This window comes from Lytechinus variegatus, chromosome 15, assembly GCF_018143015.1.
Source record: "Lytechinus variegatus isolate NC3 chromosome 15, Lvar_3.0, whole genome shotgun sequence".
Lineage (NCBI taxonomy): Eukaryota > Metazoa > Echinodermata > Echinoidea > Temnopleuroida > Toxopneustidae > Lytechinus > Lytechinus variegatus.
In genome coordinates, this window is record NC_054754.1 from 27,910,411 (window position 1) to 27,933,928 (window position 23,518).

Consider the following 23,518-nt stretch of genomic DNA (forward strand, 5'->3'; position numbering starts at 1 on the left):
CCAATTAACAAATACCAACAAAACATTTTGTAAAATATGATAAATAAATTTATGTTTAACCATAGATGGGAAGAAAATAACCTATTATCTAATGGGAGGCCCCAATGATGACAAATACCACAACAAATGAATACCTGAGGACAAAGCGTCCACCCCTCCCCCTCAGCCAACATACTGATTTTTTTTTCAGCTATGCCACTGCAGGAATACAATCTGTTTTATCTCATGAAGCTTTGCAATTTTTCCTACTGAAGAAAATTCTTACACACATACCTTTCATAACTCCATTTTTTTTCTTGTACACGGCACGTTTTCTGTGTTCAACACCCGTCGTGTCATTCCCAGATAAGGCTGGACCATTAACCTTATCATCCAGTGTATCCGTCGTCCAAACTTTGAAAATGAAATAAAATCAATTTGAGTGTTGTAAAATCTGCATGTATGTGCAGATACAAACAAAAATAGAATACTAATATAGTAATAGAAAAAGAATGATCTTAGAACTTTAATTTTAGAGATATTTTTCATGGATCTCTGATTACCAGCCCAGAATTCAAGAAAACAATAAGGAAATGTGATATTGTTCAGCTTAGTTCAGACAAGGCTGTATTATAACTGTGCATGATTTATACTAGTAATAGCTATGTCATCTGAAATCAAATTTCCAGAGCAGCAATTTTCAAAAGGAGGGTAATCGATGACATAAATTCCATTTCCCTGGTATTGACAATCGCAGAAGCGGATCCAAGTGGGCACATTTGACCTGGGGTCCGTTGTATATTTAGAGTTGCAATAAATCGCAACTCTAAATATCATGCGCAACTTGATTTTCAACCAATCAACAGCGCGCATTTGGGACTTGCGATTGATTTTTTTACCTGCGTTTAAACGCAACTCTTTCTGCAATGGACCCCTGTGCCCCCACCTTGAGAGCAAGATAAGAATGTGGCTTTCTTACACAAGTGTTCCCCCCCCCCCCTTCGAAAGTTACAGCAAATATTTATATTGAAAATATTGTCTCATACAAGAGGATCTCTTTTTTGGTTTGCTTGTTATTCAAAGTTTCCTTGGGAAAATCTGCCCCACTACCCCCTTTGAGAAATCATGGATCCGTTCATGGACAATCATATGTCAGTGGATGAATTCCAGACATTGTTTTAGGCAAGTTTTGATCAGTAAATAAATAAAAACAGATAAAATGTGATCACAGGACAAACTTAAAAAAAAGGATAAAATTTACTTTAAAAATTGATATGCCTAGCCCCATGAAAAAATCTAATAATACCCTCCCGCATTAATGCTTCACAAGTTTCACACCAGCCAACTTCGAGCAAAACTCCCCACCAGAAATTGTCTACACACATTTTGAGGTCAATACACAATATGCCCACCACTTTTCAAAATATTGCGGATTGCTTGGATTTGCCGTCATGTTGATATGGACCGAAGTTATGCGACCAAAAGATTCGCATGTGGCATGTTGGCTGTTTGTTCGCCACATGTATTGATTTGTTCGCTAACTTCAGTCCCAATAAACATTACAGCGAATCCAAGCAATCCGCGAAGTGATGTCTACGGATTAGATCAACTCATCGAGATCGAAGACTAAATACAGCCGTTCCAGATATTTTGAAAAGCGGTGGTATTAACATCGAAATGTGACTGAGAGACCTGTCATGACATTTGGGAACAAATTTTGGTGACGAGGTATGCTGGTAATCAGCCGGTGCAAAACTGCATTAGCGCCATTTTTCTCTGCATAATTATTGCAGCCTCTGTAGAAAAATTGAATAGGAATCGTTTGTCACTCTGTCCAGTCACAGTTCCACACACAAAGTGCACATTTCACCATACGTGCCATGAGTGGTAGAGTGTAACTTTATACTAATTATAGGGGCTGCGTAGCCTTTATCATTTTTTAAACTTTTTTAAGTTTAGGACCCCTTCCATGTTTCACCTCCATTTTATCTCATTTACCAACATCCATCAACAACAACAAATTTATAGGCCTAATTCCAAAACATTATTTGTCGCGGCAAGTTTTCAATTTCAGTGAATTAACGTTGTGCAGTATAGGCCCTACGTGTTTCACAATTAACGTTTTGACAGTCTTGACATTAGATTAACAAATCATTCATTCATGAATTCAACGTATTCAGAGACGGTTATTGTAAAACATTGACAATAAACATCAGGCAATATGAGCGAATTACTAATCTATTCAATGCTCCCCGAGCTAAACTCAGCCAACACAAAGCATAAGCACTCCCTATCGTCATAGCCACGTCCCGGCCGCGTAGAGCAGCGGCCAGCGCCAACGGGGCAATGGCGGTGGCAGTGTAGTGGTCGTGGCAGTACACCGACATCTAACATTTTGAGACAATTTGAGAAATAAATCAAAGAAAATTGTTATAGAACTTACTGTTTAGACTTCTACAAATGACTTTGAAGTCGCTGTCCGAATCTGACCCATGTTCCTTTAGTTTTTGATGAATTATCGACGGACTTATCAACAGCAAAACGGCGGTCCCGGTAGATGGAGTTTTCTTTTTCAAATATTGTAATTGGCGGTTAGACGCACGTGCGCGCGCGTGCAATAGAGCTAGCTAGCAAGCAGCCAATTAAGCGGCCCGGCCCTGCTTGCCAACGCATATGGGGGGGGGGGGGAGGGGTGGATTAAAACCAAATCAGGGGTGTCTTCTTTTTCCTCTAGATTGCTTCTGGGTTGGAAACCATGATGGCGTGAGTGCCACTGTTTTCCTTGGATCTTGGAATCTATGAAAAAAGTTTTCGATCCCTTCACTTTTTTTTCCTGTTCTCTCTCTTATTTTCTTTTTTATTTTCGTTGTCTTTTTTTCTGTTAATCTTTCTTTTCTTCTTTGCCTTTTTTCTTTTCTTGTTTTTTCCCCTTTATATATATATTTTTTTACTCACTCCTCTTAGTTTTAATTTGCTTTTGTAATGATTGAAATTGAGATTTCATTCAGTAGATTTCTTTTCTGTTACATTGTACTATACCCTGTATGGCGGCAGGGAATTTTGATAGGGGTGAGGGAGCAAGACCATGTGGATAAATCATTTCAATCAAGTAATGCCGGCCTATAGAATAGCTCTCCTCTTTATAAACGCCGTCCACAAGTGGGAAAGAATATCTAGGGTCTAAAAATAGAATTTTGAAAATATCATTTGTAAAAAAAGGGTGAAATAATTCATGATTGGAAGCAGCTATAATAGCGTACAAATGGGTTCAGATGGGGCTTTTGACGTTGCAGACAGACCAAATCAGGGTTTGCGGATGGGAATTTGATAGAGGTTGGGGGACCAAGACAACCAACAGTGAATTAATTTTGAGCAAAATATGGGGCATTGCAAGAAACTTGCAATCGAAGCAATCGAACGCAAATCAATTTCAGACTCCAAAATCATGAGAGTCATACTTTTCATTGCAAACTTGCAACTGATCCATAAAAAATCCAAATTGATATGTTCTAGATAAACTTAATGTATCATCACCTGTAAATTTGCATCTGATCAAATTTTGGGATTGATTGCAAATATCTTCTTGAAACACTCAATATATAGTTCTTTTTACAAAAAGCGGCCATAAACAAGCAAAATGATTATAAAAATAGAATAAAACTTATTAATTAAAAATTAAAACCCTTTTTATCAAAAAAGATTTCATTGACCGATTGATTTTATTTTTGCACCCATTGCATCAGATTTAAATTTAGACGGTAATATGTACAATTGTAAAATATAACAAATTTATAATATTGTATTTTAACCACTGGATCAATAATATTTAAACACATATAGACCTTTTACTTAATAAGGACAAAGACAATTTAAAAGAATGAAAGAGACCATGTTTACAATCATGAGCGATTACACTTGATTTGGGGAAGCTGCTCGCATAAAAGTCACAGGTCAAATATTTAATTAACTCTAAATACCTTTTAATCTTTGATATATTTTCTTTAAATCTTCGGAATTATGTTAATGGGTAATGCAATTGGGCATATCATTCACCATTAACACAAATGGCATTCATTAGGCAAACACCACTAAGCCACTATAGCTTTACAATTATCCAACATGATTATATATACCACTAGGCACATACTACTAAGACACCATATTGATACCAATCATACCATTATAGAGGCACATACTACTGAGACACCATTGAATACCACTGAGACATCATTGTATACCACTGAGACACCATTGGGTATATAATGGTATACCATGCAGTCATACCATTAGAGGCACATACTACTCAGACACCATTTGACACCACTGAGACACCATTGGGTATAAGGTATACAATTCATCATACCAGTCATACCATCATAGAGACACATACTACTGAGACACCATTGAATACCACTGAGACACCATTGTATACCACTAAGACACCATGGTGCATGGTATACCATTCATTATACCAGTCATACCATTAGAGGCATACTGAGACACTATTGAATACCACTGAGATACCATTGTATACCACTGAGACACCATTGGATGTATGGTATACTATTCATCATACCAATCATACCATTACAAGCACATGCCACTGAGACACCATTGAATACCACTGAGACACCATTGTATACCACAGAGACACCATTGGGTATATTATGGTATACCATGCAGTCATACCATTAGAGACACATACTACTGAGACACCATTGAATACCATTCATTATACCAGTCATACCATTAGAGGCATATACTACTGAGACACTATTGAATACCAGTGAGACACAATTGTATACCACTGAGACACCATTGGTGTATGGTATACCATTGATCATACCAATCATACTATTACAGGCACATACTACTGAGACACTATTGAATACCACTGAGACACCATTGTATACCACTGAGACACCATTGGATGTATGGTATACTATTCATCATACCAATCATACCATTACAAGCACATACCACTGAGACACCATTGAATACCACTGAGACACCACTGGGTAAATGGTATACCATTCATCATACCAATCATATCATTAGTCACATACCACTGAAACACCATTCGGTATATGGTATACCATTTACCATTAAATAAACTACCAATTACCATTAAGATCTTACCATTGAAACACCACTTAAATACCATTCGCGTACCATTTACCATTCAGATCACCATTCAACTACCATTCGGCACCATTCAAATACCATTGGCGATTTTTATAAGGGTGACTTCAGAATACAGTCATAAAGATTTAGAATAAATCCAGATCCTCTGTGAATAGTGACCAGCTGAATATAAGCTTTAGATTTAAACCTTGTTGATTTGAATGTAAATCTGAAAGATTTGAATTTCAATCATTTGAGTTAAAATTTATTCCTCAAGATTTACAATTAATTAAAAATTCGGCTGGTCAGTATATTCACAGCCGATCTAGATTTACTTAAAAGGACAAAATTTTCAGGATACAATAATAAGTTTTCTAAACCACAACACAGACTGCTTTCAATAACAATGAGAATGTAAATGCCCTTCATGAGGATGAGTAACCAAGAATTCTACTGATAATAGGTGAATGAAAACTAAGGTTTTTTCCTGGACTCTGGACAAATGACATATTTGCAATTTTTTCGTCTAAAACTTAGAACAAACTGCTGTTTTGGTTCATCAATTTCGGTGGCTCAGTGGTAGAGTGTCCACCTTATGAATGGGAGGTCGTGGGTTCGATCCTCGGCCGAGTCATACCAAAGACTTATAAAAAACAGGACCTTCTGCCTTCTTGCTAGGCGCTCAGCATTTAGATTGGAGAAGGGTAATAATGTTATTGGACCCAGGGTAGCCATATGCTACCCTGGGTAAATAAAAAGTTATCATTGTTATTACTATCAATTTTTAACAAATGCCTCCAAGGTATTCATTGTCATTTGACAAGCATTTTCAATGCATCTTCTGTGTTCCTAGATCTTCCTTACATCAGCGAGCAGGCACTCCCTATCAATCCCATTGGGATGGAGGTTCTCTTGGTATGTTGAGGGTTAAGCACTACAAGTTGTCACCTGCGTGGACTATCCCCCTCTCCTTCGATTACCACTCAACAAATGATTTTCAATTAACCCCCCAACGAACTGGGCGGCATGTTGAAAGTAGTCCGCTCCCTTAAACTGCACGGGGCAAACCTGCATGCACTCTCGATCTGTAAAATTGACTTTCTGCAGACTATTTTCGGGGGGGGGGGGTGCTGTCTCCTGGTGGGTCTATTTTGGAGGAAATGTGATCTAGTCTCCAAAGGGCAGGGAATATCTAGGATAGTGGAAATAGTAATAGAAAATCCTTTACTGCATATGAACAAATCTAAGAATGGAGGGTGAATAAGTAGGTATGATATGAAGATCATATTGAAGGACAGTCCTGATGCTAGCTCTGTTGGGGAAAATGAATAATAATCTTTGTATGACATGTGTGATGATGTGGACGAACCTTAATGATTGAATTGTATGTGAAAATATAAGTCTGAGGATGTTAGAAATAAGATAGAGGTAAAGAAAGTGAGATATAGGAAGACAGAAAGAGAGAGAGGGGGGAGAGAAAGAGAGAGACGGCGACGGCGAGTGGGGAGAAGAAAGAGAAGAGAGGTTATACCAAAGAAGTGAAGTAGGGTTGAGAAAGGGATGGGAGTAGACTTATAATTGAATGGCAAAGATCAAATGTGAAACATTTTATTGGAAGTTCTAGGTTTTCATAAAGATGAAAGGTGTCTTACAGATCACAAGTCCAGAAACAAAACAAAACTTTTCTTAGTAAATCAGTCAAATCAAAAACACATTAAAACTTGATTGCATTTTTTTTTGTCTAGATAGCTGTGTTGAAAAACAACTCATTTTTTAACAGTCCCCAGTCAGGCACTTGGGGGACTAAAGCACCTGTTTTGGTATGCAGGAAAGACTGTAGACATTATGGGGCAACATTGGCTTAATGGTGTATACCGGGGCCATCATGCACGGCATTACAAATTGATTGAGGATGTGATCTCGGCTGCATTCAGTGTGCACCTTGTTTGATCTCGGACACTGCGTTCAGACAATGTTTGATTTAAATGTTTTTCATCAGTCAAGAGATGCATGTATTTCAAAACGCAAACAAAAATGGTTGATATTGTGTACTACAGTCATAGAAATTGCCTTAACAGAAGAAATTTTGTTAAAAATTGTATGTTTTCTCAAGTGTCCTGCGTTTGGTTAAAAATGCACCTTTTGCACTCCGATCATATCTATACTCTTGTGTCAAACTGCAGTTAGAAGCAGACACTGCAAAAGCTTGGGAGTTAAACTGACACCAGCTATTGTTCCTCTTCATTATGGAATTAAAGGGAAACAGAATAGTAAATATAAGAAATATACAATATAAACAGAATTGTTGAACTTTTGGCTCCCCATAATTTTAGCACAGAGTTAAGCCATGGCCTAAGTCAAACCTGACTTCAGAATACAGGCCTCTGTGTTTTGTGTTTTCATTATCACATGATTTATGTATGCAATTCCAGTTTTAATGTTTGAATGCATTGTACACGATGCCTAGAGAGAGGTAATCAGCATTGATGAAAAATGGCTTGAATGCTTTCCTGTGTTTTCCGTGCTTTGTGTTTTCAGTATCATGTGATTCATGTACGCGATAAATAGAAAATTGCTTGAATGAACCCCTAGGTGCACATTATGAAGGATACCTGGAAAATCTAATTTCGATTATGGTAGAACCTCGATGATTGATGATTTCTGTGATACAGTTCTGCTAGCCTCTCTCCCAAGTAGAATTGTTTCATCTTCCTTTTCGAAGATTTCAATTTCATTCGTTTTGGCCGACCATCAAGGAAATTGATTTTTGCACCTTTAAAAGTTATGTGAAAACATTTCCAGATTGTGAAAAGCCTTTTTCTGATGACTGAAAATGGTGGAATGGTACGAGTTGTATTTTACAATTAACAGTCTGAATTTTTCATAGTTTCCTGTCCACTAATATTTCAATAAATGATAGTCATATCTAAGAGTTTGTTATCTCCTGACTCTACCCCATTCTGTTCAATTCTTTTCTGAGTGATTTTTCAATTCTACCTACTTTCATTTATGTCTTGCCACATCCACATTTACAGGGAGTTTCTCCTTCACATTGCACTGCAAAAACTCTGGTGTTGATATGACACCATCCAGGAATCTATATGTCCACACCAGAGAAGTATTTAAAGAACACCAGTTTGGAATCAAACCGATGCTGCTTTAATACTAATTGGTGTTGTATAAACACCTATCTGGTGTTAGACCAAAAGGAACCTGGTGTTGTTTAACTCTTCTCTGGTGTGGACATATAGAGATTCCGGGCTGGTGTTAAATCAACACCAGAGTTTTTGCAGTGTGCTTTCCATAGTATTGTTGTAAATTGGATTTTCCTTGTGTAATATTTCTCTAAAAAAAATCTAGTTAAAATGATACTATGTTTTATTATTTCAATTCAGTACATGTAGCATTTGAATATAAAGTGTATAATGAACTTATATTGCAAATTATATCTGCCAACTTGATCTTTAGTACTCTTTCTTCCTCTCTGTACTTCTATCAGCTTTGACTTACTCTCTCCCTCTCTGCTCATTGGCTAATTCTTTCCCGCCTTTTTTGCTCATTGGCTAATTCTTTCCCGCCTTTTTTGGAGTAGCAGTAATGCCAATTCATGTACCCCCTTTAGGGATGCTTTTGTACTATGATGTGCACCATTGCACTTTTATTGTTAGCTAGGGAGAGAGTCCAGTGACTCATGACACTGGCAGTAGCCAGGGGATTCCCACTGCTTGTTGTTGAGGAGGAGACTTGTCCCTACAGAAGGAAGTTTAATTTTGAAGTAGAGAAGACTTCTGCAAGGACTTCCCTTGATGTACAATTTTACTTTAGATGTTGAAGCAAAATGCAGAATTAGTGTCTGACCGAGGCTGTTTTCCTTTGGTGAATAAAAGAGTTCAATGAAACCGCAGCCCTCGTGAGTCGTGTCAGTGTTGTGGTCGTCGGCTCGAACCCTTTCAATGGTGTCAGAAGTGGGATCATCAGCAACAAGGGACCATCTGGTGCGGGCTCTGCAGATATCGGACTTAGAAGAAATCTTGAGAACTTACATTGTACGTGGTCTTATCCTGGTGTCATCGTGCACAACGTAAAATTGAAATGACTTTAGACTGGTTCTAAACAGCCTCGGTCAGACTGTATGTAATGGACAACATATGCTTTTTTTACTGATTTTTGCAGTGATTGTATTGTGGTTTCGCTATTCTGTATGCAAAATTCTTTTTATGTTCCAAATTGAAATTTAGGATCATGGAAACCAGTTCGAGTTCATCATCAGCTACAACTGAGAGTATGGATGTTTTGTCCCAATTCTTCCGCCGTTCAATTGGATTACAGAGTATATTACAGAGCAACTTACCAAAATTCCGAGGGATGCCACATCATGCGGATGATATGTCCTTGTCAGAATGGCTTGAAGAATTTAATGGAGTAACTGCTAACCAAAATATGGAAATGAGTAGCAAAGCTCGACTGTTGCTAGATCACCTTTCAGGACCAGCACGAGAGGAAATAATGTGTCTCAGTGAATCAAAGAGACAGGATTTTGATGAAATAGTAAGTCGTCTGAAATTGTGCTTTGGCTATCAGGAAACCACACAGACCCTCAGTAGTCAGTTTCATAATCGCATACAGAGAGATGGAGAATCACTTTGTGACTTCAGCCGTGCCCTGATTCGCACCTACAACAAGATGGAAAAAGCTGCCACTACACAAGCTCAAGGAGAAGCTTTAAGTCAGTTGAAAAACAAGACCTTAAGTGATCAATTTGTCAATGGTGCCCGGGAGGCTTGGGTGAGGAGAGAGTTGAGGCGAATACAGATGATGCATGAAATCGATGGATTTGCCAAGATTCGTGAGGAAGCCCTCAAACTCTTTCAGGAGACTGCCACCACTCAGAGGCCCAGAGTGCGAGAAGCAGATATTGAAGTTGGAAGGGCAGTCATGAAAGATTCCATGCTTGTGCAACAGGTAGTAGAACAACAGAAAGCTATAATGACGGAGTTGGAGCAACTTAGGGGAGAAGTCGCCAAGCTGAAAGGAGGAAAACCTCAGAGGAAGAGGACTGATGGACGATGCTTCAGCTGTGGCCATAAAGGACATCTACGACGTGACTGCCCCAACATACCCACCGGTTCCCCTGCACATGAATATAATTACTCTGCTGGCAACTGGCATCAGGAGAATCAAAGCTTCCCCACTTGGAGCACGGAATCAGGTACCATGCAGAATCATGGCAGTTTCAACAGGCCAACAGTCTTCCAGTCCTCATCACAAGGAGCTGCCAGTATTCCTCACCAACATATCGCATCCCAGGAGGAAAACTAGACCCCTCTGTTGTTGAGGGCCAAACGGCAGAGGACATTAGAAAGCAATATCATACAGAAGAGCCCATAGAAGGAACTGTAACCAATCCACAAACTGATATGTCATTTGGTGGTAATTCAGAGGATGTAAATGAATCCAGTGGGGCACAAGGCAGACAAACTTCAGTGGCAGAGGTTGTGCCAGCAATGGATGAGATAGTCGACACAGCTGATTTGATTTCCGAAAGCCCAGCTGTCATAGCAGAAGTTGCTGGTGTACCCATTGGCTGCATCCTCGACACTGGGGCAGAGGCGTCCATTATACCATCAGACGTGTTTCATCGACAGTTGGAAGCAGCGGTAGGAGAAGTGAGCCCATTTAATAAACCTTTGAAAATTGTCGGTGTGGGACCAACCAAAGTACCAGTGGAAGGCTTCATCCGAACCCATGTCTCTGTAAACGATCAAAAAGCTACAATAGGATTCCTAATCGTACAACGAGAGTCATGTGGGGAAAGACAAAGAGACTTCCCTATTCTGCTGGGATGCAATGCCCTTCGAGCACTATTTCCTTTGGAGAGAGCGAAAGGGGAATTTCAGATGGTGAAGGATTGCTTCGACATTGAGACTGCAGGTAGTGCACATGTACGAGAGGTTGTTACTGGGGCAACAAGAGTAGTTTTGCCTGCCAGGACGATACAACACATAGAGTGCGCAATGAGGCCTTTCCAAGGTGGGGAAGATCCTGAGTCAAGTGTCTGGCTTATCCAGGGTAACAGCCAGTTTGGAGATTCCCAGGTTGAAGTCATTGAAGGCTGTTGTGCTGAAAATGGGGACATGCATGTTCTACTGATGAATTCTGGAGACAGAGATTTCATAGTACCACCCCATTCAACTATTGCTTCTGCCAAACAAGTGGAAGAACATTGTGAAATTTGTCTACAAGCTAAAGATGACCAGTTAGAGGTTAATATCTGTGATGTATTGATTGCCAAGACAGAGCCGGGAGTTGATGACGACGGACATGAGCCAGAGCAAGCAATGGATACCAAGCCTCCCCGTCGGACAGCATCAGCATCACAGGAGAGATTCTCTTTCACTGATGGTACGGAAATACTGCTTCCTCAGGGCATCAGCCTAGATGGGATGGCTTATGAAGATGCATCTAGGATTGCTAAACTCCTACATGATCATGAAGCAGCATTCTCTAAAGATGAATTCGACCTGGGATGTTGTGATATAGTACCACATGAAATCAGAGTGACCTCTGACAAGCCAGTGCGTCTGCCCTATCGAAGGATAGCTCCTCATGTGACTTCAGAGGTTCGTGATCTATTACAAGACATGCTGGAACGTAAGATTATAAAGAGGTCAACTAGCCCCTATGCCAGTCCGATCGTTCTTGGGAGGAAGAAATCAGGGGCATTACGCTTATGTATTGATTATAGACAATTGAACAAATTAACAGTCAAAGACTCCTTTCCACTACCCAGAATAGACGAATCATTAGAAGTAATGAATGGAGCCAAATACTTCTCTTCCCTTGACTTGTCTCATGGATATTTCCAGATCACTATGCACACAGAATCGGTGCCCCTAACTGCTTTCCGTGTACCCTGGGGACTCTATGAATTTGAAAGAATGCCTCAGGGTCTATGCAACAGCCCAAGCACATTTCAGAGAGTAATGGAGGCAATTTTTGGTGACATGAACTTTTCAAAAGTCATACTCTACCTTGATGATGTTTTGGTCTTTTCCAGAACGTTTGAGGAGCACCTCGAAACACTCAGAGAAGTCTTTGACCGCCTAACAACACATGGCCTGAAGTTGAAAGGAGGAAAGTGCCAGCTCTTCAAGAAAGAAGTAGCCCACCTAGGGCACATTGTCACTGAGAAGGGTGTCATGGTAGACCCAAGCAAGGTATCAAGGATCAAGTCATGGCCTGTACCTCAAAACGGATCAGAATTATGCTCCTTCCTCGGTCTTGCTTCATATTACAGAAGGTTTGTCCCTGACTTCACCAGAATAACAGCACCACTCCATGCACTAACTGGACAGAAGTGTAAGAAAAGGAGAAGGAAGACAGGGGACATCACTCCAGACACAAGCTTTGTGTGGACCAAAGAGGCCGAAGAGTCATTTCATGAGCTTAAGGAGAGACTGTCTTCAACACCAGTTCTTGCCTATCCCAAGTTTGGAGAAGAATTCATACTCGAGGTTGATGCATCTCTAAAGGGACTTGGTGCCTGCTTGTCGCAGAAAGATGACAATGGACATTTACACCCTATCTCGTTTGCAAGCCGTAGCCTACGTGGAGCCGAGAAGAATTATCCAGATTTCTCAAGCTTCAAGATAGAACTTCTTGCCCTTAAATGGGCAGTAGTCGAGAAGTTCAAAGGGTATTTGTTGGGTGCTAAGTGTATTGTATACACGGATAACAACCCTCTAGCCCACCTTCAAACTGCACAGTTGGGGGCCACTGAACAGAGGTGGGTAGCACAGTTGGCAGCCTTTCAGCTGGATATCCGATACCGTCCTGGAAAACTTAACAGATGTGCCGATGCACTCAGCAGGTGCCCTGGAAATGATGAAGGCGAGGTGAAGGAGATGATCGGAGCACTGACGGTGACCACTGTCCTCCCGGCAGAAGTTGTGGTTTCAGGAGACCAGTTGGTAGATGAGGAGCCGCCGAGAGTTCCTGGCGTGTACCCGTCATACTCAGTAGAAGAACTTGAAACTCTTCAACAGAGTGACAATGCACTCTCTGTGTGCAGACGTTATCTCAGGTGTGAATGGAAGTCCGAGGATGAAATCAAACAAGAGAATGCAGAAATAAAGTCCTGGTTGAAGGAGCGAGCTAGCATTATAGAATACAAGGGAGTCCTGTATAGGCAACCACCAGAATCAAAACATCCTCAAAGAAGACAGCTTCTTGTACCAAAGAGTCTCCAAGAAAAGATGATAGAAATGGCCCACGACCAATGGGGCCACCAAGGCATCAATAGAACTTTAGCAATCCTGCGGGAAAGATGCTTTTGGCCGGGTATGTGCAATGATGTGAGAGGACACATCAGGAAGTTTTTTCCCTGTGTTGCATCCAAGACTCCAACGCCAGCTATACGGACCCCAAGACGGCATCTGTTGGCATTCAGACCCCTCGAGTTGATCGCGATCGACTTCCTCAAGCTTGACAAAGGCCAAGGTGGATATGAGGATGTCTTAGTAATCACAGACGCCTTCACCAAATTTGCTCAAGCCATTCCTTGCAAGAACCAAACTGCCGCAGTAGTAGCACATGCTTTGATTGATGGTTGGATCGTTCACTACGGTGCTCCACTTCGAATTCACTCAGATCAGGGGCGAAATTTCGAAAGTTTGTTGGTACGAGAGTTGTGCAAGCTATATGGCATTGAAAAGACACATACCACTCCTTACTATCCCCAAGGAAACGGGCAGACAGAGAGATTTAACCGAACCTTGTGTGGTATGATTCGCTCCCTTGATCCTGACCGTCGAAAGAAGTGGCCTGGGCTTATTGGCCAGTTGGTATTCTTGTACAATTGTACTCCACATGGAACAACTGGATTGTCACCGTACCGACTTCTGTATGGACGAGAGCCCAACACCCCACTGGACCAACTCATAGGGAATGGAAATGCAGATTGGGATGAAGACTTTGTGTCAGAACACTCTAAGTCACTCCAACAGGCCCACATGTTAGCGCAGCAGAATATGGAAATGATACAGAATAGTGAGAAGATGAGGCATGATGCCCTCCCTATGAGTTCACCTCTCAACATCGGCGCAAGGGTACTACTGAAGAAATGCGCATTTGAAGGACGTCATAAACTTGAAGACAAGGTCTTAAGGGATCCCTTCATTGTGACAGCAGTGAATGAGATGGGTGACGTGTATAAAATCCGACCCATGTTTGGAGGACCAACAAAGGTGGTCAACAGGAGATTGTTGATTCCTGACCCGCGGGAGGAAATAGCAATTCCTACTCCACAGGATAAGCCAGAGGACAGAGTGAAGTCACAACCATTGCCCACTTCAGAGAATACTACCCCCTACTTCACCTTCTTGTGGGAACCCTCAGAGCCTGATAGGCTTACATCTGGTGAAGAGAGACCTGTCACCCTTAATCAAAATGGCTCTTGCGGAGAGAATGAGCCCACTGGTAGAAATGTTCCTAGTGAAGAAACCAATGTGGCGGAAGATGCCATACCGCAGAATGAACCCCTTGAAGACGACAGATCTCGACATGATAACATGAATCATGAGGTCGAGCGTCGGAGGTCCCGTCGGGTGAACAAGGGACAACACAGAAATCGACTACATCTCCCAGTGTCGGTATTACCAAAGTGAAGTGAAAAGATTATTTCTTTTAGAGAGACTTTTCATCTTATATGCATTTGATATAGAGTGTGATTAATATTCTATAATGTTTGACATATTTTTTTCTGCATGTTAAGTTTACTGTAGTAAGCACTTTTATACTTCATTTTGAATTTCATGCAATTACCGCAGATAGCAACTATTATTGCATGGAATGTGGGGAAGATATTGTATTTTTTGTGTTTTATCTTTGTTTCAAACATTATGACATTAATCGTGGGGAAGATGTTGTAAATTGGATTTTCCTTGTGTAATATTTCTCTAAAAAAAATCTAGTTAAAATGATACTATGTTTTATTATTTCAATTCAGTACATGTAGCATTTGAATATAAAGTGTATAATGAACTTATATTGCACATTATATCTGCCAACTTTATCTTTAGTACTCTTTCTTCCTCTCTGTACTTCTATCAGCTTTGACTTACTCTCTCCCTCTCTGCTCATTGGCTAATTCTTTCCCGCCTTTTTTGGAGTAGCAGTAATGCCAATTCATGTACCCCCTTTAGGGATGCTTTTGTACTATGATGTGCACCATTGCACTTTTATTGTTAGCTAGGGAGAGAGTCCAGTGACTCATGACACTGGCAGTAGCCAGGGGATTCCCACTGCTTGTTGTTGAGGAGGAGACTTGTCCCTACAGAAGGAAGTTTAATTTTGAAGTAGAGAAGACTTCTGCAAGGACTTCCCTTGATGTACAATTTTACTTTAGATGTTGAAGCAAAATGCAGAATTAGTGTCTGACCGAGGCTGTTTTCCTTTGGTGAATAAAAGAGTTCAATGAAACCGCAGCCCTCGTGAGTCGTGTCAGTGTTGTGGTCGTCGGCTCGAACCCTTTCAGTATACCTGAAAAATCACTAGTCAAAGGAGCATTATTTACCAACTTTTGATTGCTCATGAAAGGAGAAATTATGAAACGTATTGATAATGTAATTATTAAAAATTCTCTTTGCCAAACCAAACTTTTGTTCATGTAATCGAGAGCATAACAATTGTGTCCAGGGGCTCGTAACACACAGCTTAGCAATGATTGTAGAACATTTTTCTACGATTGATTGCATTGACTACAATGTACAATTGTGAAAATCAAGCGTACGATTCATTGCTAACCTATGTGTTACGGGACCCAGGTGAACTGAAATAGGACTTACTCAGGATTCGACAAATTGGCACCAGACCAGAAGTCAATTCACTGATGTTTTTATTGCATTTATTTCCCATTTAAAAGAGAGGTGGTAGGATTGGGTAACCCAGAAGCCTGTAACCCAGTGAAACATAATCTTGTGATTTTGTTAATGAAATTGCATTTTGAGAAGAGCTACGTACAGTCATTCTGACTTATGGTGGCAGCAGTGGGATTGTCCCCAGCCACCTGAAACCAACAATAAGTTGCCAGACAAGGTTCTCTATAAATAGCCCAAAAGGTAACTCGGTCTTCAAAATGCAAAAATTAGAAGATTAGCTTATCAGAAAGAGTGATTATTCTTCGCACTGTCAAAGGGCCTTTTCACACGTTAATCTTGAATCATCATTGTAATGATAATTGCTATGAAATCGTGTCTGTGATTAGCGCTCATGATTCTCTCTGAAGTACAGACCTTACCAAAATAAGAAAATCAACGAAGGGCACATAAGCATATTGCTTTATGTCTCAACATCCAAGTAAATCCAATTAAGTAAGCACTCATGTTCTAGTTTATGTGAAATTATATCTTATCCTTATTTACATTTTGCATGACTTTAAATACAATTTAACACTCTATACCAGACCATTTTTTATTGTCAAAACAATTGGTCGACATTCTAATAGAATTTTAGTTGTGTTCTTTTGTATGAGACTAAATATCAAGAACTGTTTGTGTCACATTCGTGCAAGTTGTTCATTGGTTCCATGACGTTTGCTCTGGCGACAATTGCTCGGCTGTATAAATTCCACACACTAATCGAATGATCAACTTCAACCCTGGGTTTAGCACTATACCCTAACCTAAACCAAACCTTAAACATAAAACCCAATTGCAACCCTATTGGCAAGGTCACATTTACGGTAGCCGTAGGGGAATTATGAATGCAGCAAACCTTACATCTTAGACAAAATTAAGCCTAGAGCAAATATTGTGTCACAGGTTTATTATGAGGTAATCTTTGTTGTTAATAGCCAAAGAGGTATTAATACCGTCCTAAAAGATAGCTTAGTGTCTTTTTAGTTCCTAACAGAAAATACAATATATGAGTGGCCTTGATGAGTTCTTGATTTTCCCTTTTTCTCACAAGATTCCAGATGACATTAAGCCCCTTAAGCTGCGTTAAGTTTGACTGAGGAGTGATATTTCTGACTTGAAACTAGACTAGCCTTTACAAAGCATTGCAGAGGGACTATCATATCTAATCCCACTACCTCAATAAATGATATGGATAAATGATGGTTATTGGCGTAACATCTTGCTTTGTTGTCCTCAGGGAGCTATAGGTGCTATGGACGCATGCCTGCGGGCACCGAGGGTACGTTTCATATCACTTCTTTCTCTAGCTTTCCCATCACTATCTGCCTGGATCGGGATGCATGGCTCGTGTCAGCACAAGAGCACTTAATGCATATTACCCATTGATTTCTTACGGTGATGAAAACGTTAAGACCGCTGAACAGGGTTGTCTGTATAATGCCCCGTGCACGTGACGCACATTCGTGAAATTATAGCATGGGATGGGTGTCTTTTTATATCTTCAAATCTGAATTGTCTTTAAGAGATCCCTTTCTATTCCTGTTTTCCCCAACTCCTCGGGGATGCATTTATGTAACTCCTCTTTTATCTGTGGAAAACAACATTTTAGAGCAGCATGGAAATCTTGTCTTGTGAATACATTGATGATATTTGGAACCAGAATCTTGATAAATCATGCACTGGGGGCAGCCATTGCTGATAATGTTGGGATCACATTTGAAAACATAGAATTGAGGCATTGAATGAATAGTTTTATGATTATTTAGAAGAAGGATAAAAGTGATAGGGGGCAGAGATCTCATTAAAAGTGCTCAAGTAAATGAGTATTTTCCAGATCTATGATAGTCACTTGTCAAGGAAAACAAGAGACATCTAGAAATAATTTTTCCTTGTACATGTACCATATTTGAATTTTAATTTTTGTCATAAGAGAAAAAAGCTCTCAGCTATGTTCTGTATAGTCCTATGGAAACAAATCTGCTACACAAAAGACTTCTTGTGTAGCAGTCTTTAAAAAATGTGGAGCAAATTGCATTGCAATACCAGGAAAATTATTCTCTGGACATGGACAAATTAATAAAGCCATGAGACGGAGGATAGGTCTGAGGTTATAAATGGGCTTTTAAAAATGGATTCAGACCAAATAATGAAAATCTTTCTTCAGGTACCTCTTTTCTGACCTCAACAGCGTCAACATCAAATCTTAACCAAGGTTAAGTTTTTGAAATGACATCATAACTTTAAAAGTAAATGAACCTAGTTCATGAAACTTGAACATAAGGGTAATCAAGTATTACTAAATATCCTGCTGTAGTTTCAGGTTATATGAACAAGGTCACAGGTCATTTAGGGTCAGTGAAAATTTGTCATATTGTGTGTATTTGTTGAAATATCATAACTTTTAAAGTTTTATGGATCAAGTTCATAAAACTTGGACATAAAGAGTAATCAAGTATCGCTGAAGATCCTTTGCGAGTTTCAAGTCACATGACTAAGTTCAAAGGTCATTTAGGGTCTGAAATTTTGTCATATTTTGTGTATTTGTCCAAATACCATTATAACTTTCAAAGTTTATGGATCAAGTTTATAAAACTTGGACGGAAGAGTAATCAAGTATCACTGAACATTCAGGTCACATGACAAAGTTCAAAGGTCATTTAGGCTGAGTGAAATTTGGCCATGTTGTAGGTAATTGTTGAATTGCCATCAGAACTGAAAATTTATTGATATATATGGACATAGGGGTAATCCAGTATCATTGCTCATCTTGCACAAGTCATCACTTGATCAAGGTCAAATGTCATTTCGGGTCAATGAACGTAGTAGCATTTTATGAATATTTTTTATAGTCATTTTCAAAGTCAGCACTGCTGCTATATTAAATCACGTAATGCAGGCGAGACTGCCAGAGGCGCTCCACTTGTTTTTAAAAGAAACCAGCAGGAATAAGATTTTACAACCCTCTCCATTTTAAAACCCTGTTCTAGAATTATATTGGGCACCAATTGAATAGAAAAATAAAGTTAGATAGAAAATCAATAAATATATACTTTGAGATAACAAGTTTGGGAGCCAACATATCGTTGCATGCACCACGAACCATCCTCTCTGAGCACTTCTATGCGAAAGTTACTTTTGCAGAAAACGCATTTAAAGAAAAGTTTTTTTTAAACCAGCAATAAGTGCATCTACTAGGAGAGCAAATTATTTACCAGTGTCTTCGTTAAAAAGTTCAGGTTCCAAAGTTTCATCCCGTATCTTTATATTTTCTTGAAGTTAATTATTTACGCCATAGTGGGCAACGTAACAGAGAGGATGGTTCGTGGAATAGATACAGTGCGCTTAACTTTCACATCCAAGTGCGCAGAGAGGACGGTTCGTGATGCGTGCGACGATATGTAAGAATTTCTTCTTCCAATAAATACAAATAAGGGCCACTCATGATAAGAGATAAAACTGAGGAACACTTTTTGCGGCTCTTGCTCTTAGTGAAAAAAACCCAGACATCTCTTAGACCCCCCCCCTCATAAAAGAATTGAAATCCAATAGGACACCTCATCAAGCTAGTCATATAATGGCGCTATAAGAGCTATTTTTGAATTAAAATAAACACACAGGAGGATTAAAGAATCCTCCTTATTGCTCTTTTGACGAAAGAAAAAGATTTATGGACTGTCAAATTGAGAGGGTCTCGTTACCGAAAATGAGATTTGAGGGGCATGAGAAGGGGCCTTTACTTCTTTCATGGATAAGAAATAAGACGCTGAACTCCAAGGTTTTTGCCCGGGAAAGTAATTACTGGAATGTGTTTAGAATGAGAAGCATGCACATGTTTATAGCTGTGTTCAGTGATCATTCAATTGGGAGAAGGTCTGAATGTTTGGCATAGATGTTCTTGTTTCGTGTCTCGCTGAAACATTTGTGAAGCGATAGTTGGACTTGCGATAGGAAGAGGGCATTACAACAAACTTGCATTCAACTGCAGGTCAATTTTAGATTAAAAATTAGTTACGAGTTTTGCAAAATGGGCAAATTTGCAATCGATTACATGTACTTGCAATATTTGAGTATAAATTGATATTTTTGCCATCAATTGTAAATGGGTTTCTTGCAATACACTTTTAAGTCTGAAGACTTTGGCTGCTTGGTCATTTCAGGTGTGGACAATTTGCTAAGAGTACTAATTTTAAATGATTAGCAAATTAATTTTTTATTTTTCTATAGACATTTTCAAGCACAATTGAATTGAATTAAATTGATTTGTACAGAAGTTTCAGATGTCAGCAAAAGTGTGTCATAGTTCTCCTGTTCTTCTTTCATTTTCCTGTTTTCGTAGTCTGTATCAATATCTAGAGTATTTTAATTCATTAGACATAAAAATCCATTAACTTCATTTCCAAAGAGCAAATTTTCTTCTCTATAAGCCTCGGGCCATTGATGTAATGCTAATATACGTTGCCTTTCTGACAGCCTTAATGTTACATAAATAAATCAGTCGCATCATTTCTAATTCTATCAGATTTTGCAGCATTGGCTGAAGGACTGAAATTGAATCACGATTTCTTTCATCATTCATTGGATATTTGTGTTGCCATTCCATTAGTATATTGCAAGGCATTTAGCTGCTTGCCCCGGATACTCCATGCTGAATGATGATTTGTTTTCATCTTTTGAGCATTTGTTTGCATTTCGCTCTATGGAATTGTGGTTATGATGGTTACGACTATTTGTTCGAGAGATAATGGGAAATGATAAATATTTTCTTTCATCCCTAGTTTATTTGCTTTTGCTATTAATTTTTACTCTACCCATCTCAGTTTCACATTATTTCTATTTATAAATACAAACCAAATGAAGAGCCGTGGTGTAGTGGTTCTGACTCTCGCCTTGTAAACAGAGGGTCGTGTGTTCAAATCCCACCGCGGTCTAGCGTCCTTTGGCAAGGCGTTAATCCACACTTTGCCACTCTTGACCCAGGTGCTAAATGGGTACCCGGTAGGATGCGAAAGATATTGTATGTTTGAATTTGCCAGCGCCATAATGTGGCTGCGATGAATGCAAGGAATGCTCCCCAGGGAGTGGAAATTGTGCATTTTTTGTGCGAGATTGAAATGAATCCAATGACCGGGGTAATGATATGCTTTAACGCGCTTTGGGCCATTCTGGGAAAAACGCTTTATAAAAATTGGCAATTATTATTATTATTATCTGTTTTTCCTTGAATGATTTATCTATATGTGTCATTAATTTTTCAATCCAAATGCTCTACCTAACTTCCTTACTTGCTCTTGCTCTCTATTTCGCTTCCCCTCGCTCGCTCTCTTTATATATCTACCCTTCTGTTATGATTCTTGCTATACTCCTATTCTTGATTCCTCTCACTTTCTCTCTTTCTCCATCTTTCTCTCCCTCTCTTGTCCATGTCCTTCTTTCAATATCCTACCTCTATATATACTTCCCCTCTCTGCCCCTCTTTCTTCTCCTCCCTGCTCTCCATATTGAAACAGAAGGTCGTGGGTTCGAATCGAAGCCATGGCGTGTTTTCCTTCAGCAAGAAATTTATCCACACTGCTGCACTCGACCCAGGTGAGGTGAATGGGTACCCGGCAGGAGTAATTCCTGGCATGCACTGTGCGCCGGTGATGGTAGCTCGAGCTAAAGCCGGGGTAATATTAGCAGCGCTTTGTATCCTCTGGCAACAAGCGCTTTATATATCCAGCTATTATTATTATTGCCCCCCCTTTCTTCCAACTCCTTTCTATAATCCCTTCCTCCTCTCATTTCTACTTCTTTTTCCCTTCTCTCAATTTCTTCATCTTTTTCTCATCCCATCCTATCTATATTTCCCCATCTCTATCTTTCCTTCATCCCGTTATGATATATCCTCCCTCTCTATATACTTTTCCTCTCTGCCCATCTCTTTACTCATTCCCTTTCTCTTGCCCTTTTATCTATATCTCTCCGTCTCTCTCTCTCTTGCCTTCATCCTCTTTCTCTCCATATGCCTTGCTATTTTCCTTTCTTTCTATCCCTTTCTTCCTCTGTCTCTCTCTTTCTTTCTCTATCTCATCTCCTTTCACAGCTTCAAGTATATTTAAATAGCTGTCCTTTCACGGTCATCTAAAATATTCCAAAGTATTCCATTGCACGAGTGTGAATTTGGTTGGAAAATATGAGATGTGGTGTTATTTAATAAGGTCATCCCCACTGGAAAGGATTTGCAACAAATTATTTCATGCCATCTCATTAGATTACGCAAACCACAGAATATCTAATACTTTTATCTGCGTTTAACACATTTTGAATTCGGATAGTAATTAGTATTGGGATGTTTTCCAATTATCATTGTCATTGATCTAGCTCCACTCAAACACACGATAAGAGACAGATCTGCTGCACCACGATACACCATTCCTTATTCATTCATTTAGTTCCATTCTAAAAATATTTGTAAGTAAAGGTAATATATGGAAATACCACGTTGATTTAAATGATACAAGTATGAGATCAAATAATACATAATATATGAATAATAGATTAAGGAATATATAATCAAAACAACAATGGAAAATGGAAGAGAGGCTTGATAAGCTACATGTATATGATTTTTTTAATCCATGAAGATCTTGTATACAACACTTAAACACAATAGCCCATATTCACAAAGGTGGTTTTGAAAACAAAGGGTTGAATAGATGGTTTATGCAAATTTCCTGTATAAATTACGCTTAATAATGCGCGCTTTTGTCACAGTGTGCCAAATTGACGCCTGTTACTATGGTTAGGTACGCTATCTTATTCATGAGTCCACCGTTTGAAGAGTGGACTCATTAATTCAAAACAGTGGACTCATGAATAAAATAGCGCATCTAACCATGGTAACAGGCCTCAATATGGTGCACTGTGACAAAAGTGCACTGGACATTTTTTAATATACGCGGTAAAATAAGTGTAATTTATACAGGAAATCTACATAAACCATGGGTTAAAGAGATGGTTTTCAAAACCACCTTGTGTGAATTCGGGCCAATAATTCTAAGCTCTGCATGCTATTCTGGTTTTGGAATGGCTACCTTCATTGGGTGCTCTGGCTTTCAAGGAATTCATTAGCACCGGGCTCCCATTCAATACACCCGTATGGAGAGTGGCAAATGAAGATAAATGGAGTATATTTGCCTTCATTGGCAAAGTTGTTGTTATAACTGTCACTTCTTGTATTCTAAATTTAAGAGGAGCTCAAGCAGACCTTTCATTGAAGCTATCAAGATTAAAATCCCGGCCCCCCAATACGGGGTCGGAAGGATTGCATGCATGTTCCCAAAATGTTTGATGAAGGGGTACTTTTTCGCGGCACAAGTCCAGCCTGCGAATTGTAAAAAAGGGGGATGTATTTGTATTTTCATCCGCAGATTTCTTTAAAAAGGGGGTGTTTTTTATTTCTCTGTTTGGACTCCTGAGAAATTTTAAAAGGGGGTTATCAAATATTGTGAATAACAGAA

General features: G+C 39.4%; 2 protein-coding genes across 2 annotated transcripts; both read left to right on the plus strand.

The window, feature by feature from the left end:
- Positions 1-9,345: 9,345 nt before the first annotated feature.
- LOC121428868 lies at positions 9,346-10,804 on the plus strand. Its single transcript, XM_041625736.1, has one exon. It carries the CDS (start codon positions 9,346-9,348, stop codon positions 10,420-10,422), a length of 1,077 nt encoding a protein of 358 aa, XP_041481670.1. The 3' UTR covers positions 10,423-10,804.
- Positions 10,805-13,580: 2,776 nt separating this feature from the next.
- LOC121429155 lies at positions 13,581-14,866 on the plus strand. Its single transcript, XM_041626085.1, has one exon. The coding sequence runs from the start codon at positions 13,887-13,889 to the stop codon at positions 14,766-14,768; it is 882 nt and encodes a 293-aa protein (XP_041482019.1). The 5' UTR covers positions 13,581-13,886; the 3' UTR covers positions 14,769-14,866.
- The last annotated feature ends 8,652 nt before the right edge of the window (positions 14,867-23,518 follow it).

Coding starts and splice junctions, on each gene's coding strand:
- LOC121429155 (XM_041626085.1), top strand. CDS start 13,887: ATGATTCGCTCCCTTGATCCTGACCGTCGAAAGAAGTGGCCTGGGCTT.
- LOC121428868 (XM_041625736.1), top strand. CDS start 9,346: ATGGAAACCAGTTCGAGTTCATCATCAGCTACAACTGAGAGTATGGAT.